General features: G+C 44.5%; 1 protein-coding gene across 8 annotated transcripts in view; it reads left to right on the top strand.

Moving 5' to 3' along the window:
• PRKDC (protein kinase, DNA-activated, catalytic subunit) overlaps positions 1 to 15665 on the top strand; it is a 153037-nt gene that overhangs the window by 115873 nt on the left and 21499 nt on the right. For all 8 annotated transcript variants that reach the window (XM_057532490.1, XM_057532495.1, XM_057532492.1 and 5 more), the window contains exons 64-69: positions 1093 to 1231; positions 2049 to 2237; positions 2812 to 3036; positions 3797 to 3905; positions 5291 to 5402; positions 14930 to 15104. In XM_057532490.1, the coding sequence (XP_057388473.1) occupies positions 1093 to 1231; positions 2049 to 2237; positions 2812 to 3036; positions 3797 to 3905; positions 5291 to 5402; positions 14930 to 15104 (949 nt within the window). The remainder of the gene's footprint in view (positions 1 to 1092; positions 1232 to 2048; positions 2238 to 2811; positions 3037 to 3796; positions 3906 to 5290; positions 5403 to 14929; positions 15105 to 15665) is intronic.

Raw genomic sequence — 15665 nt, forward strand, 5'->3', positions numbered from 1 at the left:
GAATCCGGGCCCCGTGCGTTGGGAGTGCGGGGTCTTTGCCACTGGACCACCAGGGAAGTCCCACGTCATTGTTTTGACCACGGTACAGCGTATGTGGTCCAGGGACCGGGGGCCAGTGTAGGGTGGACCTGAGGCTGGTGTGTTTTCTGAATTCCTGGAAAATGCTTGTAGCTTCGTCTCCTCTTGGACTCCTGGGCTGTGGGCTATTTTCCCACCTCCCTACCTCTGCCTCTGATTTGTTACCTTTAACTCCCCATGAGCAGGGCAGTAAGAGAGCTATAGCTATTAGATTTTTTTGGTCTAAATTTGGAGTCAGTGGGCTCTGAAAGAGAACCTGTGGGGCTTTTTTGATGTAATAAACACATGAAATTTCATACCCAGGGAAGCACCAAATTCAGGAAGACCAGGAGGGAAGTGGTCCTCAGCTTGGTGGTCAGGCGACTGCAGGGTTAGGAAGAGAGGACATTTGATTTGTGTGGAGACTCAAAAGGTGGGAAAAAGTCTCTAGGAAGAAGGGAACAAACTTACTGAACACTTGAGACTACCTTACAGGGGGAGCTTGGCTGACAGACCAGCGGGTTTGTGTTGACGTCAGAGATGAATGCTCTAGCCCATGTTCAGGCTGTCAGTAGAATCGAGAAGGCCATAGAACGTGGAGTAGAACGTGGAGTAAAACGTGGCATCTCTAGGACCAGAACTAATTTACCTGCTTTGGGGTTCTTGACTACATTCCAAGTTTTAGGGCTAGACAAGGATTCCAAATAGGTTACCACAGATAAGAGCAGTGTCTCAGCGATGAATTAACACAGAACAGCCTCATTTAATGAGTCAGCTTACGCATTGTAAACCTATAATTTTCAGATTTTACTTTAAATGCGCTGTAGAATAACTTCTGCCTTTTGTACGGCTAAAGTAGTAAAACTTAATGGTAACTTCAAAATTTTTAATATTTTTACCAAACAAGAATAACGTATCTTTTTTGGTTAATTATAACGTATGACATCTTGATTTAATATTTCATTAGAGTAAAGACTTTAAAAATACTGGGGCATTCATTGATTTGGACTTTTTTTTTTTTGGTTTGTTTTATAGGCTGTACAGGTCGATTGGAGAGTATGACACCCTCCGTGGTATTTTCAGCAGTGAGATAGGAACAAAGCAGGTCACACAGGACGCGTTATTAGCAGAAGCGAGAAGTGATTATTCTGAAGCTGCACGGCTGTATAACGAGGTAAAGTTGATCTCTAGCAAGTATGTTAGTTGCTTAAACACTTTTGTTCTCTGAATGGAAAAATAGTTAGCTTTAGAATTTAGAGCTTCAAATATTTCAGCTTTATTCCTTAGAATTTACACAAAGTAGTATCAGAAAATGGTTTCATAATAACCGAATGTGAGCTAAGTATTGTTGTTATCTCTTACTCTTTTTAAGAAAACATCACTGAATAAAAGAAAACATTTTTTACCAAGTACGATAAAATTGTAAGATGTTACTTCAGTATCTGGTATTATTATGTAATTTCTATTTGAGTAGATTGTTTTCATTCAGTAAGTAAAAAATTTATAAAGAGGTAGGTAAGAGTTGGTTTTGGGAAGATGACTGAAGTCCAGGTTTGTGTTTGAGCTTCCAGTGGCCGAGCATGGGTGTGTAGCAGGTACATGCCTGGAGTTCAGGTCTGTGGCCTGTGCGAGAGATCCAGGTGGTGGAATCTTCTGCAATTTTCTGTAAATGTCTTATTTTCTAATTTTCATTCTCAGAACTCTGTAAGTAGTAAATAACCTACAGTATTTACATCAAATTATGGGTCATTTAAAGTCTTCAGCTTATTCACTGGCTTCATTGTTAAGTTTCCCAGAGAAGTGGTTCCCTCTTGGCTGGGGTTTTTAATACTCATTTGACTGTTCGATTCCACTCAAGTTACTCTGTTTTCCCTTTTTTCTCCCCTTGTCATAAATCTGAAAATGGTTGTTCTTAGTACAAATGTTACACAACCTACAGTGCAAATGTTTTCATCTGTACTGTTCCCAACTTTGTAAAATCATCTTACCAGGCCCTCAATAAACAAGAGTGGGCAGACGGTGAGCCCACGGAAGACGAGAAGGACTTTTGGGAACTTGCATCCCTCGAGTGTTACAACCAGCTTGCCGAATGGAAGTCGCTGGCGTACTGCTCCACGGCCAGCGCTGACGGCGAGGGTGCCCCAGATCTCAGCAAGATGTGGAGTGAACCCTTCTATCAGGTGTGTGGAGTCATTTCTGAGGTCACGGAAGTAAGTGTTTTAGATGGTCAGGTGTGCTCTCATTAGGCAAGTTGTTTAGAAGTGTCCAAAACCAGGGCAGTGGTTGTGCAGCATTAGGGTGTTTATACGGCCTGACACCCCCCAGGCTGCATGGCACTGTTAAACCGCTCACCGCTCTTAGCTCAGCCTTGCAGAAGAAGCGGGTGCCTCTGAAAACGCGCGTCAGCATCCGCGGTGTGGCCGCCGGGAGAGCGCTTCCTGTCGTGTCTGCGCAGCGCTGCAGTCTCACTGGGCCCGCCTGGCCCGTCCGCACTGCTGTCCTCGGCCGTGCCTGGAGGCCCCTCACTTTGTACCAGACGTCCAGTTGTCTTTCAGCTACAAGTAGTTCCCATTTTCTATAGACCGTGTTCTTATGTATTTTGTGGTTATAAAATGAGCCATTTTAGATGAACTTGTTTTAAAATTTGTAGCCTTAGGTGCTTTAAAATTTGAAGCATTAAGCACCATCACTTTGGCACCTGGACCTATAAGATGACACCAGAGATGCCGTGGTGATGAGATTCTCGCTCCTCAGGAGACCTGCCTGCCACACATGATCCGCAGCAGGCTCAAGTCCCTGCTCCGTGGGGAGGGCGACCAGGCCCTGCTGACCTTCGTGGACGAGGCGGTGACCTCGGAGCTGCGGAGGGCCCTGCTCGAGCTCCGCTACAGCCAGGAGCTGAGTCTCCTCTACCTCCTGCAAGATGACGTCGACAGGGCCGAGTATTACATCAGAAACTGCATTCAGATGTTTTTGCAGGTAATGTGACATCGCAGCCGGGAATGTGCCACCTCTGTGACCTTTTCTGACGTCGGTAAACTCCCGGGTGAGAATCACAGCAGCAGGTTCCCCCGGCCGACCGCGTGACGGGCCCACCCTCCTCGCGTCCTGGTTCCCCTGAGGCCTGTGCACACCGGCCTTGGTCCTGGGGCCTTTTAGTCCCTTTCTCTGTTTTAGAAAGTTCCACGTTTTGTGTCCCCTTGGGGTTTTCTTTCTCTCACTGTGGACGAGCACCTGAGAGCAGGCCCCGCCAGCCCCGGCTCTGTGTTCTTCCTTTGGTGTCGGCTCGTTCTGTTGTTACAGCCGTGTCTTGTGTGGAGTCTGTAAACATTTGTCGTTGCCGTATATGGACGTCACTGTCTTTATTCTACTTTTCACATGTGTTTGAGGTTGAGTAGTACACCTGAAGTTTATCGAAGAAGAAAAATTGGCTTCTGTAATTGGCGGTTTTACATTATAGGATGTTGCGATTTTTAAGAATCGGTGGCAAATAGAGGCAACGGTACCCACTTGTATTGCTTTTATTGATTTTGTTGAACTGAAATGCAATTGAAAACCTAAATTAAAAAAGAAAATTAGACCATTTGTTAATTGCTCCTCTGACCTAATTGTTAACCACTCTGAGACGTCATGTGTAACTGATGTGTCTATAGGGTAGCTGCTGTTTCATGTTGAGAACGGTGTTAAAAACTAATGCAGTGAATTGACTTGTAACCAGTGCTAACTGACTTCTTTCCAGAATTATTCTAGTATTGATGTCCTTTTACACAGAAGTAGACTCACCAAATTGCAGTCTGTGCAGACTTTCATAGAAATTCAGGAGTTCATCAGCTTTATTAGCAAACAAGGTAATGTTCAATTTATACCTACCTTTTTTTTCTTTTATAATTGCGGAAGAGTTTTGGCTTCTGATCTTTTTGCCTAGCGATAGTACATGTTTCCTACTGTATGGGCTAGAAACTGCCTTGAGTTTATTCTACAAATGTATATATTTGGGATTGTTGAAGTAAGTGTTGAACGTGGTCAAGCGCGATTCTGGGCACTGGAGAAGCTTCCAAGGAGTCGTGGTCTGACACACGGCACCCGCAGAGGCAGAGGCAGGTCCAGGGCCCCATGAGAAACTGGGCGGACAGCACCTGGCCGGCAGGGCCCCGAGTTGGGCGTGGTCGGAAGAGAGGGGCTCGCAGAAGGCAGGCCTGACCCTGAGGTGCCAGAGCTTCTGTCCTGGGTGCCAGCTGGTACGGTGCGGCCGAGGGCGGCAATGCCCGGAGCTGGAAGGCCTTTCTGCCGCCGACGAGGAGGTTTTATCTTGGTGCTGATGGGAGGCCACGCAGAGTCAGAGGTAACGTCTTGACTGGAAATCTGAATTTCAGTTTTGTAGGCTTTTCGGAGTACTAATAAGAATTGGTATTCAGAACTATCTACCTAGCTGTTCTCTGTTTTAAATTTGGAGAATGATGTTTCAAGTACATATTATTAATGATGTATTATCCCAGGAGCTATGTTGATCTCTTTTCTCTATATTACCTGGTTTTTATAACAGCCTTATGAGATGTAGATCCTTTCTCCCCGTTTTATAGGGCATCAGAGATTAAATAACTTGCCTAAGCTAATACATGAAGGATCCAGATTTTGAGCTCAGGGCTGGGGTTTAAGCTGAAAGAAAACCAACGCTTTAAACATTAGCAGTGTGAAATTTAAATTTCCTGAGGATTATCATGAATCCCTTTTCCGAAGCCCTCGAGGCCAGGTCGTTTGGGGGTTATCACCGGCAACCTTGTGTGCATACTGGGTTGGGCCTTGTGTGCAGTGGCCCGTCAGCCCACGACTGATGGCTGTCCACCGCCCGGGTGGGTGTCCCCACGAGTGGTGTAAACAGACTGTAAGTTGCCCTGTGATGATTCAGATCAGATTTTGCAAACAGGAAAGTTGGCTGCAACTCTGTGAAAAACATGTCAGTTTTCAGTGCTTTTTAGATTTTGGAATCGTGGATGGAGGATTGTGGACCTGTGCTAAATGTAAAAATTGTGTATGTTTATTTCCTCATCTTCCCTCTATGGCCCGAAGAAATTGAGTTTTAATGCCAGAATATTTAAAATATGGTAGCTTTTGCTCCTGTTGTGAAAGATAAGACAAAACATTTAAATTTGGACAAGAAATTTGACAGCTGCACTTTGTAAGGTGGTCTGGTCACTGAGCCGTGGACATAGTCACACTCTGATATTATTTTTAGGCAATATGTCATCTCACCTTCCCCTTAAGAGGCTTCTAAAAACCTGGACAAGTAGATATCCGGATGCTAAAATGGACCCCATGAACGTCTGGGATGACGTCATCACGAATCGGTGAGATGTTGAGCCTTCTGAGTTGAATGTCGATTCTTTTTTGAACTTGCCAGAATAGCTTTTCTCCCAAACTGTGGTTTAGACAAATGTGGGGTCTGAGCCTCGTGGGCCAATTTCCACTGAGGTTGTTCTGACAGTACTCTCCGTGCGTCTTTGTCCCCTGGTCCCTTCCGTGCTGGGCGGTGAGAGAAGGCAGGGGCGTCCCCTCTGCTCCCGTCTCAGGGCTGAATGTGGGCGAGTGACGTGGCAGCAGAGAAGACACTGCTTAACGACTCCTCCTTATTCTGTTATTATAACCTGGACTTTCGACACTCCCACCTCCTACCTCCCGGCTCTGTTACGCGCTGTATTCATCACTTCGCCGGGTCTGAGATTCTTCTCCTCACCTGTAACGGCCCTGGGTAATCCTAGGCAGGTACTAACCATATGTGTCGGAGAAGAGGTAATAGAGCCAGAGCAGTTGTGAGTTATTTTATTCAAAAACACACAGTCAGTAGGACTGAAGGACTGTGACCCCACGTTTGGTGTTCTTGCTGTTGGACCCTGTTTCCTCTGATACTACAGCTTTTTAAAATTGTACTTTTTATACCTTTTATTTTTCAAACTTTTTTTACTTTTTATTTTGAGACAAGTTCTTACTTATAAGAAAGGTTACAAGAAAGGTAGAACTCTCCTGTGTACCTTTTACCCAGATACACTTTTTTTTTTTTTTTTAACATTTTTTAACATGTTGCCGCGTTAGCATTTTTTTCTTTCTCTCCACATACATATATTTATTTTCGGAACCATTTGAGGGTAAGTTGCATACGTCTATTTCTTTACCTCTGTTTGTATCGGTGTACCTTTCCTAAGAAAAAGAGTATATTCTTAGAACCACAGTACAGTAGTAACTTCTCTGTTTAATCTACAGCCTCAATTTCAGTTTTGTCCGTTGTCCCATTAACGTCCTTTAAGGCAATTTGTCTTTTAAGACAGGATCCAGTGCAGAGTCATGTACACATTTAGTTCATGTATCTTTTTGGTCTCCCCTAATCTGGAACAGTTCCTCAGCCATCTTTCATGACACTGACACTTCTGAGGAATTTTCTTCTGTTTGGGTTTGGCTGTGTAGCCTCATGATTATCTTCAGGTGAAATAGCCATAGCCAGAATACCACTCAAGTGGAGTATTCGTCCTGTGGTATCACATCTGGAAGCACCTGCCTTTTACTGGTGGTAGCAGTGTTGATTGCCTGGTTAATACTGTGTCTGGTCTTTTCTGGTATACAAGGCCTGTTTTTTCCTCTGCAACTAACAAGCAATGTGGGAGATGCTTTGAGACACGCCTGTATCCTGCTTCTGATGAGACCTACTCCTCCGTGTTCTGTGTCTGTGGATGACTTTAGCCCAGACCAGCCTTGTGCCGGGTCTTACTTGCGGCAGGTGGGCTCCTTAGTTGTGGCTCACCGGCTCCTTAGTTGCAGCATGCGTGTGGGATCTAGTTCCCTGACCAGGGATCACACCTGAGCCCCCTGCATTGGGAGCACGGGGTCTTAACCACTGTGCCACCAGGGAAGTCCCTCCAGGCTCATCTTGCAAAATTATCCTCCTATGTTTCCTTCTAGAAATGTTGTAGTTTTAGTTCTTACATTTAGGTCTATGATCCAGTGGAAGATAATTCTTGTAGATGGTATGAGGTAGGGATACATGTTCACTTTTTCCATATGGATATCTAGTTGTCTAGTCCCATTTGTTCAGAAGTCTTACTTTGTATCACTGAATTGCCTCGGCACCTTTTCTGAAAATCAGTGACGGTTATGTCTGTGGGTCTGTTTTTGAATGCTCTGTTCTGTTCCTTGATTTATATGCATATCTTTTCACGATATCAAACTGTCTTCATTACTGATGCTTTATAGTAAGTCTTAAGTCAGATAGGGTGAGTTCTCCAACTTCGTTTTATGAAGACTGCCTTGTTTATTTTATGTTGCTTACATTTATATATACATTTTAGTATCTGCTTATCAATTTCTACCAGAGAAAAAAGAAAAAAAGAAAAACAGAGGTTGGGATTTTGTTGACTCTAGATCAACTTTGGGAATTGCTGTCTTAACAGTGTAGAGTTCTCCAATTCATGAATGTGGTATGCCTCTCTGTTTATTTAGGTCCTCTTTAATTTCAAAGATCTGTATTTTTTCCATCTGGAGAGCTTAGCTGTCTTTTGTTAGATTTGCTCCTAAATATGTATGGTTTTTTTCAGCACTGTTGTAAATGGAGGGTTTTTTTTTCATTGTATTTTCTGGTTATTTGCTGTTCATATACTGATTTTCTGAAAGTTTTGTTTTATCATGAATGGTGTTGAATTTTGTCAAATGCTTTTTCTGCATCTATTTAATTGGTCATGTTGTTTTTCTGCTTTATTGTGTGTGTGTCTATTAGGTCCATTTTGTCTATAGTATTGTTCAAATCTGCTATTTCCTTATTGATTTTCTGTCTGGATGATCTGTCCATTGTTGACAGTGGTATTAAAACCCCCAACTATTATTGTATTGCTGTTTATTTCTCCTTTTAGTTCTATTAGTATTTGCTTTATATACTTAGGTGCTTCATTGTTGGGTGCATAAATATTTACAATCGTTGTATTTTCTTGACAGATTGGCAATTGGCCCCTTTATCATCATGTAATGACCTTCCTTGTATCTTTTTACCATTGTTAGCTTAAAATCTATTTTGTCTGGTATAGTATAGCTACCCCTGCTTTTTTAGGTTACCATTTGCTTGAAATATCTCTCCCACCCTTGACTCTTGTCAGTGTGTCTTCAGAGCGAAAGTGAGTGTATTGTAGGCAGCATATCGTTGGAGATCTTTTTTTTTTTTTTCTGGCGGTGCCTCCTGGCTTGTGGGATCTTTGTTCCCTGACCAGGGATTGAATCTGGGCTACCGCAGTGAAAGTGCCGGGGGTCCTAACCACTGGACCACGAGGTAACTCCCTGGATCTTGTTTTTTTTAATCGCTTAGAGAATCTAAACCATTTACATTTGAAGTAATTATCAGTAGGTAAGGCTTACTGTTGCCATTTTGTTAATTGTTCTCTGACAGTTTTGTGGGTTCATTACCCCTTGTTGCTTATCCTGTTCTCTTTTTGTGTGATGTGATGGATGACTTCTTGTTTGGTGTGCTTTGACTTCTTTATCGTGATCTTTTGTGTAACTACTACAGTTTTTTCCTTTGTGTTTACCACAAGACTTACATAAACTATCTTGTAACACCTGATTTTAAGCTGATAACAACTTAACTGTGATAACATTCTTAAACTTTATGCTTTTGTGTCCTCATCCCTCTTACATTTTAGGTTATTGATGTTACAGTTTACATATTTTTATATCATGCATCCAATACCAGATTATTGAAGTTATGGTTATATTTAATACATTTGTTTTTTAAGTTTTAAACTAGAGTTGTCAGTGAATTACATACCACCACTGCCATGTTAGAGAATTTGACTTTGGTTTTATATTTACCATTACCAATGAGTTATATGCTAACTTTGCATGTTTCTGGGATGTTAATTAGCATCACAGTTCTGCTTGAAGAACTCCCTTTAGCTTTCTTGTAAGGCAGGCAGGTCTAGTAATGGACTCCCTCAGCTTTTGTTTCTCTCTTCTTCATTTCTGAAGGAGAGCTTTGCCAGATACAGTATTCTTGGTTGACAGTTCTTTTTTTCTTTCAATATTTTGAATGTATCACCCCATTCTCTCCTGTACTGAAATGTTTCTTTTGAGGATTTTGCCTATAGTCTTACTGGGTGGGGGGTGGAGGGTGGGAGGGTTCCCTTGTGTGACGTGTCGCCTTTCTCTTGCTGCTTCCAAAAGTCTTTGTCTTGGACTTTGGACACTTCAGTTGTAACGTGTCTCGGTGTACCCCTATTTGGATTCAGCCTACTTGGGCTCTTTTTTTTTTCCCCTCCAAATATTTATTTATTTATTTGGTTGCACCGGGTCTTAGTTGCAGCAGGTGGGCTCCTTAGTTACGGCAGGCAGGCTTCTTAGTTGCAGCTCGAGGGCTCCTTAGTTGTGGCTCGCGGGCTCCTTAGTTGTGGCACGCGAACTCTTAATTGCTGCATGCATGTGGGACCTAGTTCCCTGACCAGGGATCGAACCCCGGCCCCCTGCATTGTTGGGGTCTTTTGGGAGTCAAGGATCTGGGTGTCCATTTCTCTCTTCAGGTTAGGGAAGTTTTCAACCATTATTGCTTTAAATGCACTTTGTCTTTTTCTTTATCTCTTCTCCTTCTGGGATTTTTATAATGGGTGTGTTGTTTCTCTTATGCTCTGCTACACTCTTTTTCATTCTGTTTTCTTTTGCTCCCTTGACTGGATAATTTCATTGAATCTGCCGCATGGTCGAATCTGCTTTTGAAGCTGCTCTCTGCTGAATTCTTCAGTTCCAGGATTTCTGTTTTTGTTTTTTTTGATGGTTTTTGTCTTTCTGTTAAACTTCTCATTTTGTTCATGCATTGTTTTCCTAATTTCACTTAGTTGTCTGTGCTTTCTTGTAGTTCACTAACTTCTTTGAGTGGATTATTCTGAATTCTTGCCCGACAGTTCATAGATCTCCATTTCTTTAGGGTCCGGTATGGAGCTTTATTAGTTTCCTTTGGTGGCATCATGGTTAGCTGATTTTTCGTGATCCTTGGTTCATGATGTTGGTATCTACGCATCTGAGTAAATGGTCTTGTTCAGACTTTGCAGAGATAGCCTTTCTCCAGTCAGCTCAGCCTGGGGCCCTGGACGTGTCAGCTGGTAGCTTCCTTGGGCAGGTGGGGCCTGCTGTTGTGCATGTGGGGTGCGGCTGCTGCCTGAGCGCTGAGCTTGGGGGTCGGGGTGCCGCTGGCCCAGGACAGCTGGGCAGGACTGGGGTCCTGCCGCAGCGCAGCTGTAGGGTGGCCCTGTGTCGCCTGCCTTCTCCGGTCAGGCTTCCTAGGTGGTGGGCTGGGTGCCACGCTCAGCAGTAGGTGGGGCACCGCCCCGGGGGGTCGGGGGGAGGCAGCCAGGCTGGCCCAGGGCCAGCGTAACTCATCGCCTGGGGACCCAGATCAGTCGAGACCACACAGCGAATTCCCTGGCTGGACTCTGCAGACGGGAAGGGAGGGGCTCCAGCACCACTGTCCCTGGGCTGTGGGATTTCCCACGTGCTCTGGTGAGCTTCCCCGGCTAGGCGAGCTGAAGGCTCTTCGGCAAGTTGGTTTCCCTGCCCGTGCGCGAGGGGCCATCATGCAGGCCCCCGGCTGGCCAGACTCTTGTGTGGGAACCAAATGGAACAGAACCGTGAGCCAAGCTCCCTGGCCTGCTGGGCCAGTGTCCCGGCTCTGTCCACCGGCAGGCGCTCTGACCACGTGCTGCTGGGAGCAGGGTTTCCCAGTCAGGTGGGTGGGGCTGTGAATTAGCTCCCTGCCCAGGCAGAGGGCAGAACACGCTCCAGGCCAGCAAGGCTCGTTGTTTGGGTCCTGAATCGGGCAGACGCACGCCCTGCCCAGCTCCCTGGTCAGACTGGGCCGCCGTGTCGGCTCAGGCACGCGAAGCCACTGGTTAGGATTTCTGCTCGGGCTCTGCTGGGACTGCCTGGCAGGATCCCAGCCCTGGTAGCTGTAAGCCCCACCCCGTCTTCTGTCATACCCTGAGCCCCGCGATGGGAGCCTGGGAGGTGAGACCCACAGCCCTGGGCTTTTGTCTTCCCTCTGGAGAAACTGTAGGCTCGGGGGCCCCGGTTGCGGTCCCAGTGCGGCTGCTTCTCGCACCCTTCAAGTGGAGTCCCTCGCAGTCCCCGGGGTGTGGGACTGTTTACGCCTCATCCCCGTGTTGTGGGGTTTTCCCAGTGCTGTCTCGTCCTTGAATGTTGTTGGTTGGTTTTCCTGTGAGGGGGACCGAGGTCGAGAACGACCTGTGTCACGATCTGGATGATGTCACTCATCTTTGCTGTTTGTGGTGTGGTGACATCACTTGTCTTTGCTGTGTTCATGATGTAATATGTTGCTTTTTAAAACAAATTTATTTTTGGCTGTGTTGGGTCTTTGTTGCTGCGCGCAGGCTTTCTCTAGTTGCGGCGAGCGGGGGCTACTCTTTGTCGCGGTGCACGGGCTTCTCATTGTGGTGGCTTCTCTTGTTGCAGAGCACGGGCTCTAGGCGCGCAGGCTTCAGTAGTTGTGGCTCGTGGGCTCAGTAGTTGTGGCTCGCGGGCTCTAGAGCGCAGGCTCAGTAATTGTGGCGCACGGTTTTTGATCCATGAAATAGTTAGAAGTGAGTTTTCTGTGTCTCTTATTTATTGATTTCTGAATTAACTCCTTGTGGTTATAAACACACACTGTATGGTTTCAGCCTTTTTAAATTTATTGAGACTTTTTTTATGACCAAGCGTATGGTCTACTTTAGTAAATATACCATGTGCACTTGAAAATCCTGTATATTCTGCAGTTCTTGGACATAATGTTTATAATTTTCATTTAGATTGAGGTGGTCAATTGTGTTTTTCAGATCTTCCATGTCTTTAGTGATTTTTTTGTTTAGTTCTATCTGCTGCTGAGATTGGGATTTCAAAACCTCCTACTGTGATTGTGGAATTGTCTGTTTTGCCTTTTAATTCTGTTTTTACTCATTGTATTTTGAACTGAGTTATTAGGCACATACGTGTTGATAATTGCTGTGTCTTCCTGATGAAATGTGCATTTTAGCTTATGTTGCAGTAAAGACATATTGACACGTGTGTACTTCATATATGTATATATATATATGAAGCAACAGTGAAAATATTAACAGATAATATATTTTTACTTTAAATAGTCTAACATGATTCAGAACTTACAAGGAACAGTCTTATATACTCACCATTTCTTTTCTTTCTTTCCTTCTCTCTCTCTCTCTCTTTCTTTTTTCCTTTCCTTTCCTTTTTTATTTCGGGGGGGGGGGCACGCTGCATGGCCTGTGGGATCTCAGTTCCCCGACCAGGATGGAACCCGCGCCCCTTGCAGTGGAAGGTGGAGTCTTAACCCCTGGACCCCCAGGGACGTCCCTGCACTCACCAGTTTTGATGCTCATCATTTGTTCCTAAAGATCCAAGTTTTCCTCTAATATTTCCCTTCAGCTGAAGATTTTCCTTCCGCAGTTCTTGGAATTCAGGTCTGCCTGTGATGAATTCTCTTGCTTTTCCTTTGTCTGAGGTGTCTTTATTTCACTTCATGCCTGAAGAATATTTTCTCGGGGTATAGAATACTGGGGGATCATTTGTCCTCTATGTTTCCGAAGGGAAAGTCATGCTTGTTCATATGGTTGTTCCCCAATATGTAATGTGTCATATTTGGGGGCTGGTGTCAAGATTGTTTTTTTTTTTTTTTTTATTGGTTATCAGCAGTTTAATTATGATGTGTCTATGTATGGTTTTCTTTGAATTTATCCAGTTTGAGCTTCACCAAGCTTCTTGAATCTGTACATATATGTCACCAAATTCGGGAAATTTTCTGTTACTGTTTTTTCAAGTATTTTTTTTGCCCCAATTTTTCTCTGTTTGTGGGATGCCAATTACACATGTATTAGACCTTCTGACATTGTCCCACAGGTTCACTTTTATTCAATCTTTTTTCTCTTTATTCTTCAGATTAGATCATTTCTATTGATCTGTCTTCAAACTCACTGTTGTCTCCTCTTTTAAGCCTGTCTAGTGAATGTTTTATTTCGGGTACTTTTCAGTAAAATTTCTATTTGGCTCTTTCTACACTCCCTCTCTGCTGAGATACCTACTTTTTCATTTATTCCATGTGTATTTTTCTTGACCTCTTAGAGGTAGTTAAAATAGCTGTTTAAAGGTCCTTGTATGACCTTTGCAACCTATTGGTCGTCTCAGAGTCGACATCTGCTTACTGTCCTTTTCACTGAAAACAGGCACATTTTCTTGGTTCTTTGGATTTCAGTGAATTTTGGCTTGTGTCCTAGAAAGTGTGCAGACAGAGCTCCTTTACAGCTCCCAGGGGACGTGGGCTGTTCTGCCCCTGCAGCAGCCGGCCCCTTAGACTTGCACCTGGGCTCTCGCTTTCTGCAGGCTCAGGTCTCAGTTCAGCTCTCAAGTCAGTCGTGCACACGCGCCCGTCGCGGGGTGGCCGTGGCCCACGCTACTTCCTGTGCAGAGCTAGAGGCTCCCTTCTCTGCTCTGTCCCCTGCAGGGTGCCCTCTGCAGCCTTTGGTTCCTCCAGGCACAGTACAACAGGGCTTGCTTCTTTCAGAGTCTTCGTACTTAGGCTGCCACACTCCACGTCGTGGTTGTCCTTGTGGCAGAACTGGGAGAAGACAGAGAAAAGCAGGGCACTCACCACAGTGGCAGAACCTTCTCCTGGTTTCCGCGTCCTTGAAGGCGGCCGTCTTTTACTTACCCTCAGACCCCTGGGTGGTTGTGATTGCATGCTACCCCGTTTCTAGCCGTCACCAGCAGAAGGGCGGCTGCGGCGCCTCCTGCGGCCTCTCCAGAGCCAGGGCTCTGTCACTTTTACCAAGATGGCTCTTTCCGGGCTCCTTCCTCCGAGGGCTGACACAAGAGCATGCCGGGTACCACCTTTGTTTCACCTGTGCCCTCCCTCTGGGACTTCCTGGCTACTCTGCCGCGTGGAGTGGAATGCACTCTTCTCGGTGGTGATGGCGTGTCCTCCTCACCTGCTGCCCCCCTTTCTGGGAGCCCAGGCCCTCGTTCACACTGCAGGGTGACATTCCTGTTCACGCGTTGCTTCTCCAGGTTTTACCCAGCACCCAGGGTCCACCACCTTTGCTTGTTTAGCTCTTGGGAAGGGGGCACTTGTGTGGTGGTCATGGGGTCAGGAGCACAGGAGCAGAGCCGTGGCTGGGGAGGCTGCATGTTGGGAAAAACTGAAAAAAATAAGCAAGAGAGATGTGAGACTTGCTAGTTTATCTGGCCACAGTGTTTCTAAGAAAATTGAAATTAGTCCGCAGATGCACAGAAAGTTAGTTGATTATTAACTGGGGTGAATTTTGTATGTTCAGGTCCTTTGTCCGTGTTACTGACAATGAAAATAATGAAAGTAAAATCATGGGAACCAAGTCAAATATGTAAACTTACGATACAAATAAGAATAACCTTCTGACCGTACACGTGATACAGCCACTGTTCTCAGTGGTTATAGCCTGTCTGCTGCTATGTGATGAAGACCTTAGATTTGGAGATAAAAGGAGAAAAATGGTTTTGACTCAACACAGGGTGTGCTGTCCATTTGTTAAGAGAGCAGGTTGTGAGTATTAATACTTTACTTTGTGGAGGCGGAAGCAGTAGATGCTGTCTGGAAAATTGTGTTGAAATATCCTCAGTGATCTTCCAAGAGCTGGTTAATTAAAATGGGGGTTAAGTCCAGTTCTGAGAGTGTACATGTATAGTCTAAAAAATGAGCAAAATTTTAACAACTGTAGCATTTCTGCCTGAATGCTATCCAGCAGCTTCCTGAATGTCAGAGATTTCTTTTATGAGTCCGGCATTAATTCTTATTTTTCTTTGTTTCATGTAGATGTTTCTTTCTCAGCAAAATAGAGGAGAAGCTCCCTCTCCTTCCGGACGACGGTGGTGTGAGTGAGGATGCGGACGGGGTGGGCGTGGAGGCCGTGGAGGAAGACGCTCGGTCTCTGATCGCGAGCTGCAGGTTCTCCATGAGGCTGCGGATGGTGGAGAGTGCGCGGAAGCAGGTGGGCGCGCCCGGGCCACAGACGCTCCGGAACTGGCGTTCTTTAAACTTAGCTTTTCTTTAAAATCTGAAGCTTAGGGATAATTGAGGAGTTAGTATTTTTTTTTTTTTCTCTCTATAAGGAAGTACACTTGAAGAAATACTTAAACTTTTCCAGAAAGCCTCTAAAGTTTATTATACACTTGTTAATCACTTCAAAATGATTATTTTCTGCTTTACTTATAAAGAAAATAAATCTAATACAGATTTTCTCTTGTTTAACAAAATGAATACTTGCCAGGTAGTTACAAATTATATTTAGGTTTAGTTTGTGGAAATCTATCATTTGATAATAAGATCCTTTCTTGATAGAAGTGCAGTTTGCTTAAAAGTCGCATATAGGCATTTCAACTGTATTAAATTATATTTTTCATGTAATTAAATCATATTTGGATATACTAGGGGAGCTTGCTGTTTTAATGACCCTATATTGATTGCTATTATAAAGCAAAGAATATTATTCTAGTACAAATAATTAATATTTCTGTTTTGTGGGTTTAAAGGCTCATTTATAGGTTTTTCC

The sequence above is a fragment of the Balaenoptera acutorostrata genome, chromosome 17 (genome assembly GCF_949987535.1).
Source record: "Balaenoptera acutorostrata chromosome 17, mBalAcu1.1, whole genome shotgun sequence".
NCBI classification, from domain to species: Eukaryota; Metazoa; Chordata; class Mammalia; order Artiodactyla; family Balaenopteridae; genus Balaenoptera; species Balaenoptera acutorostrata.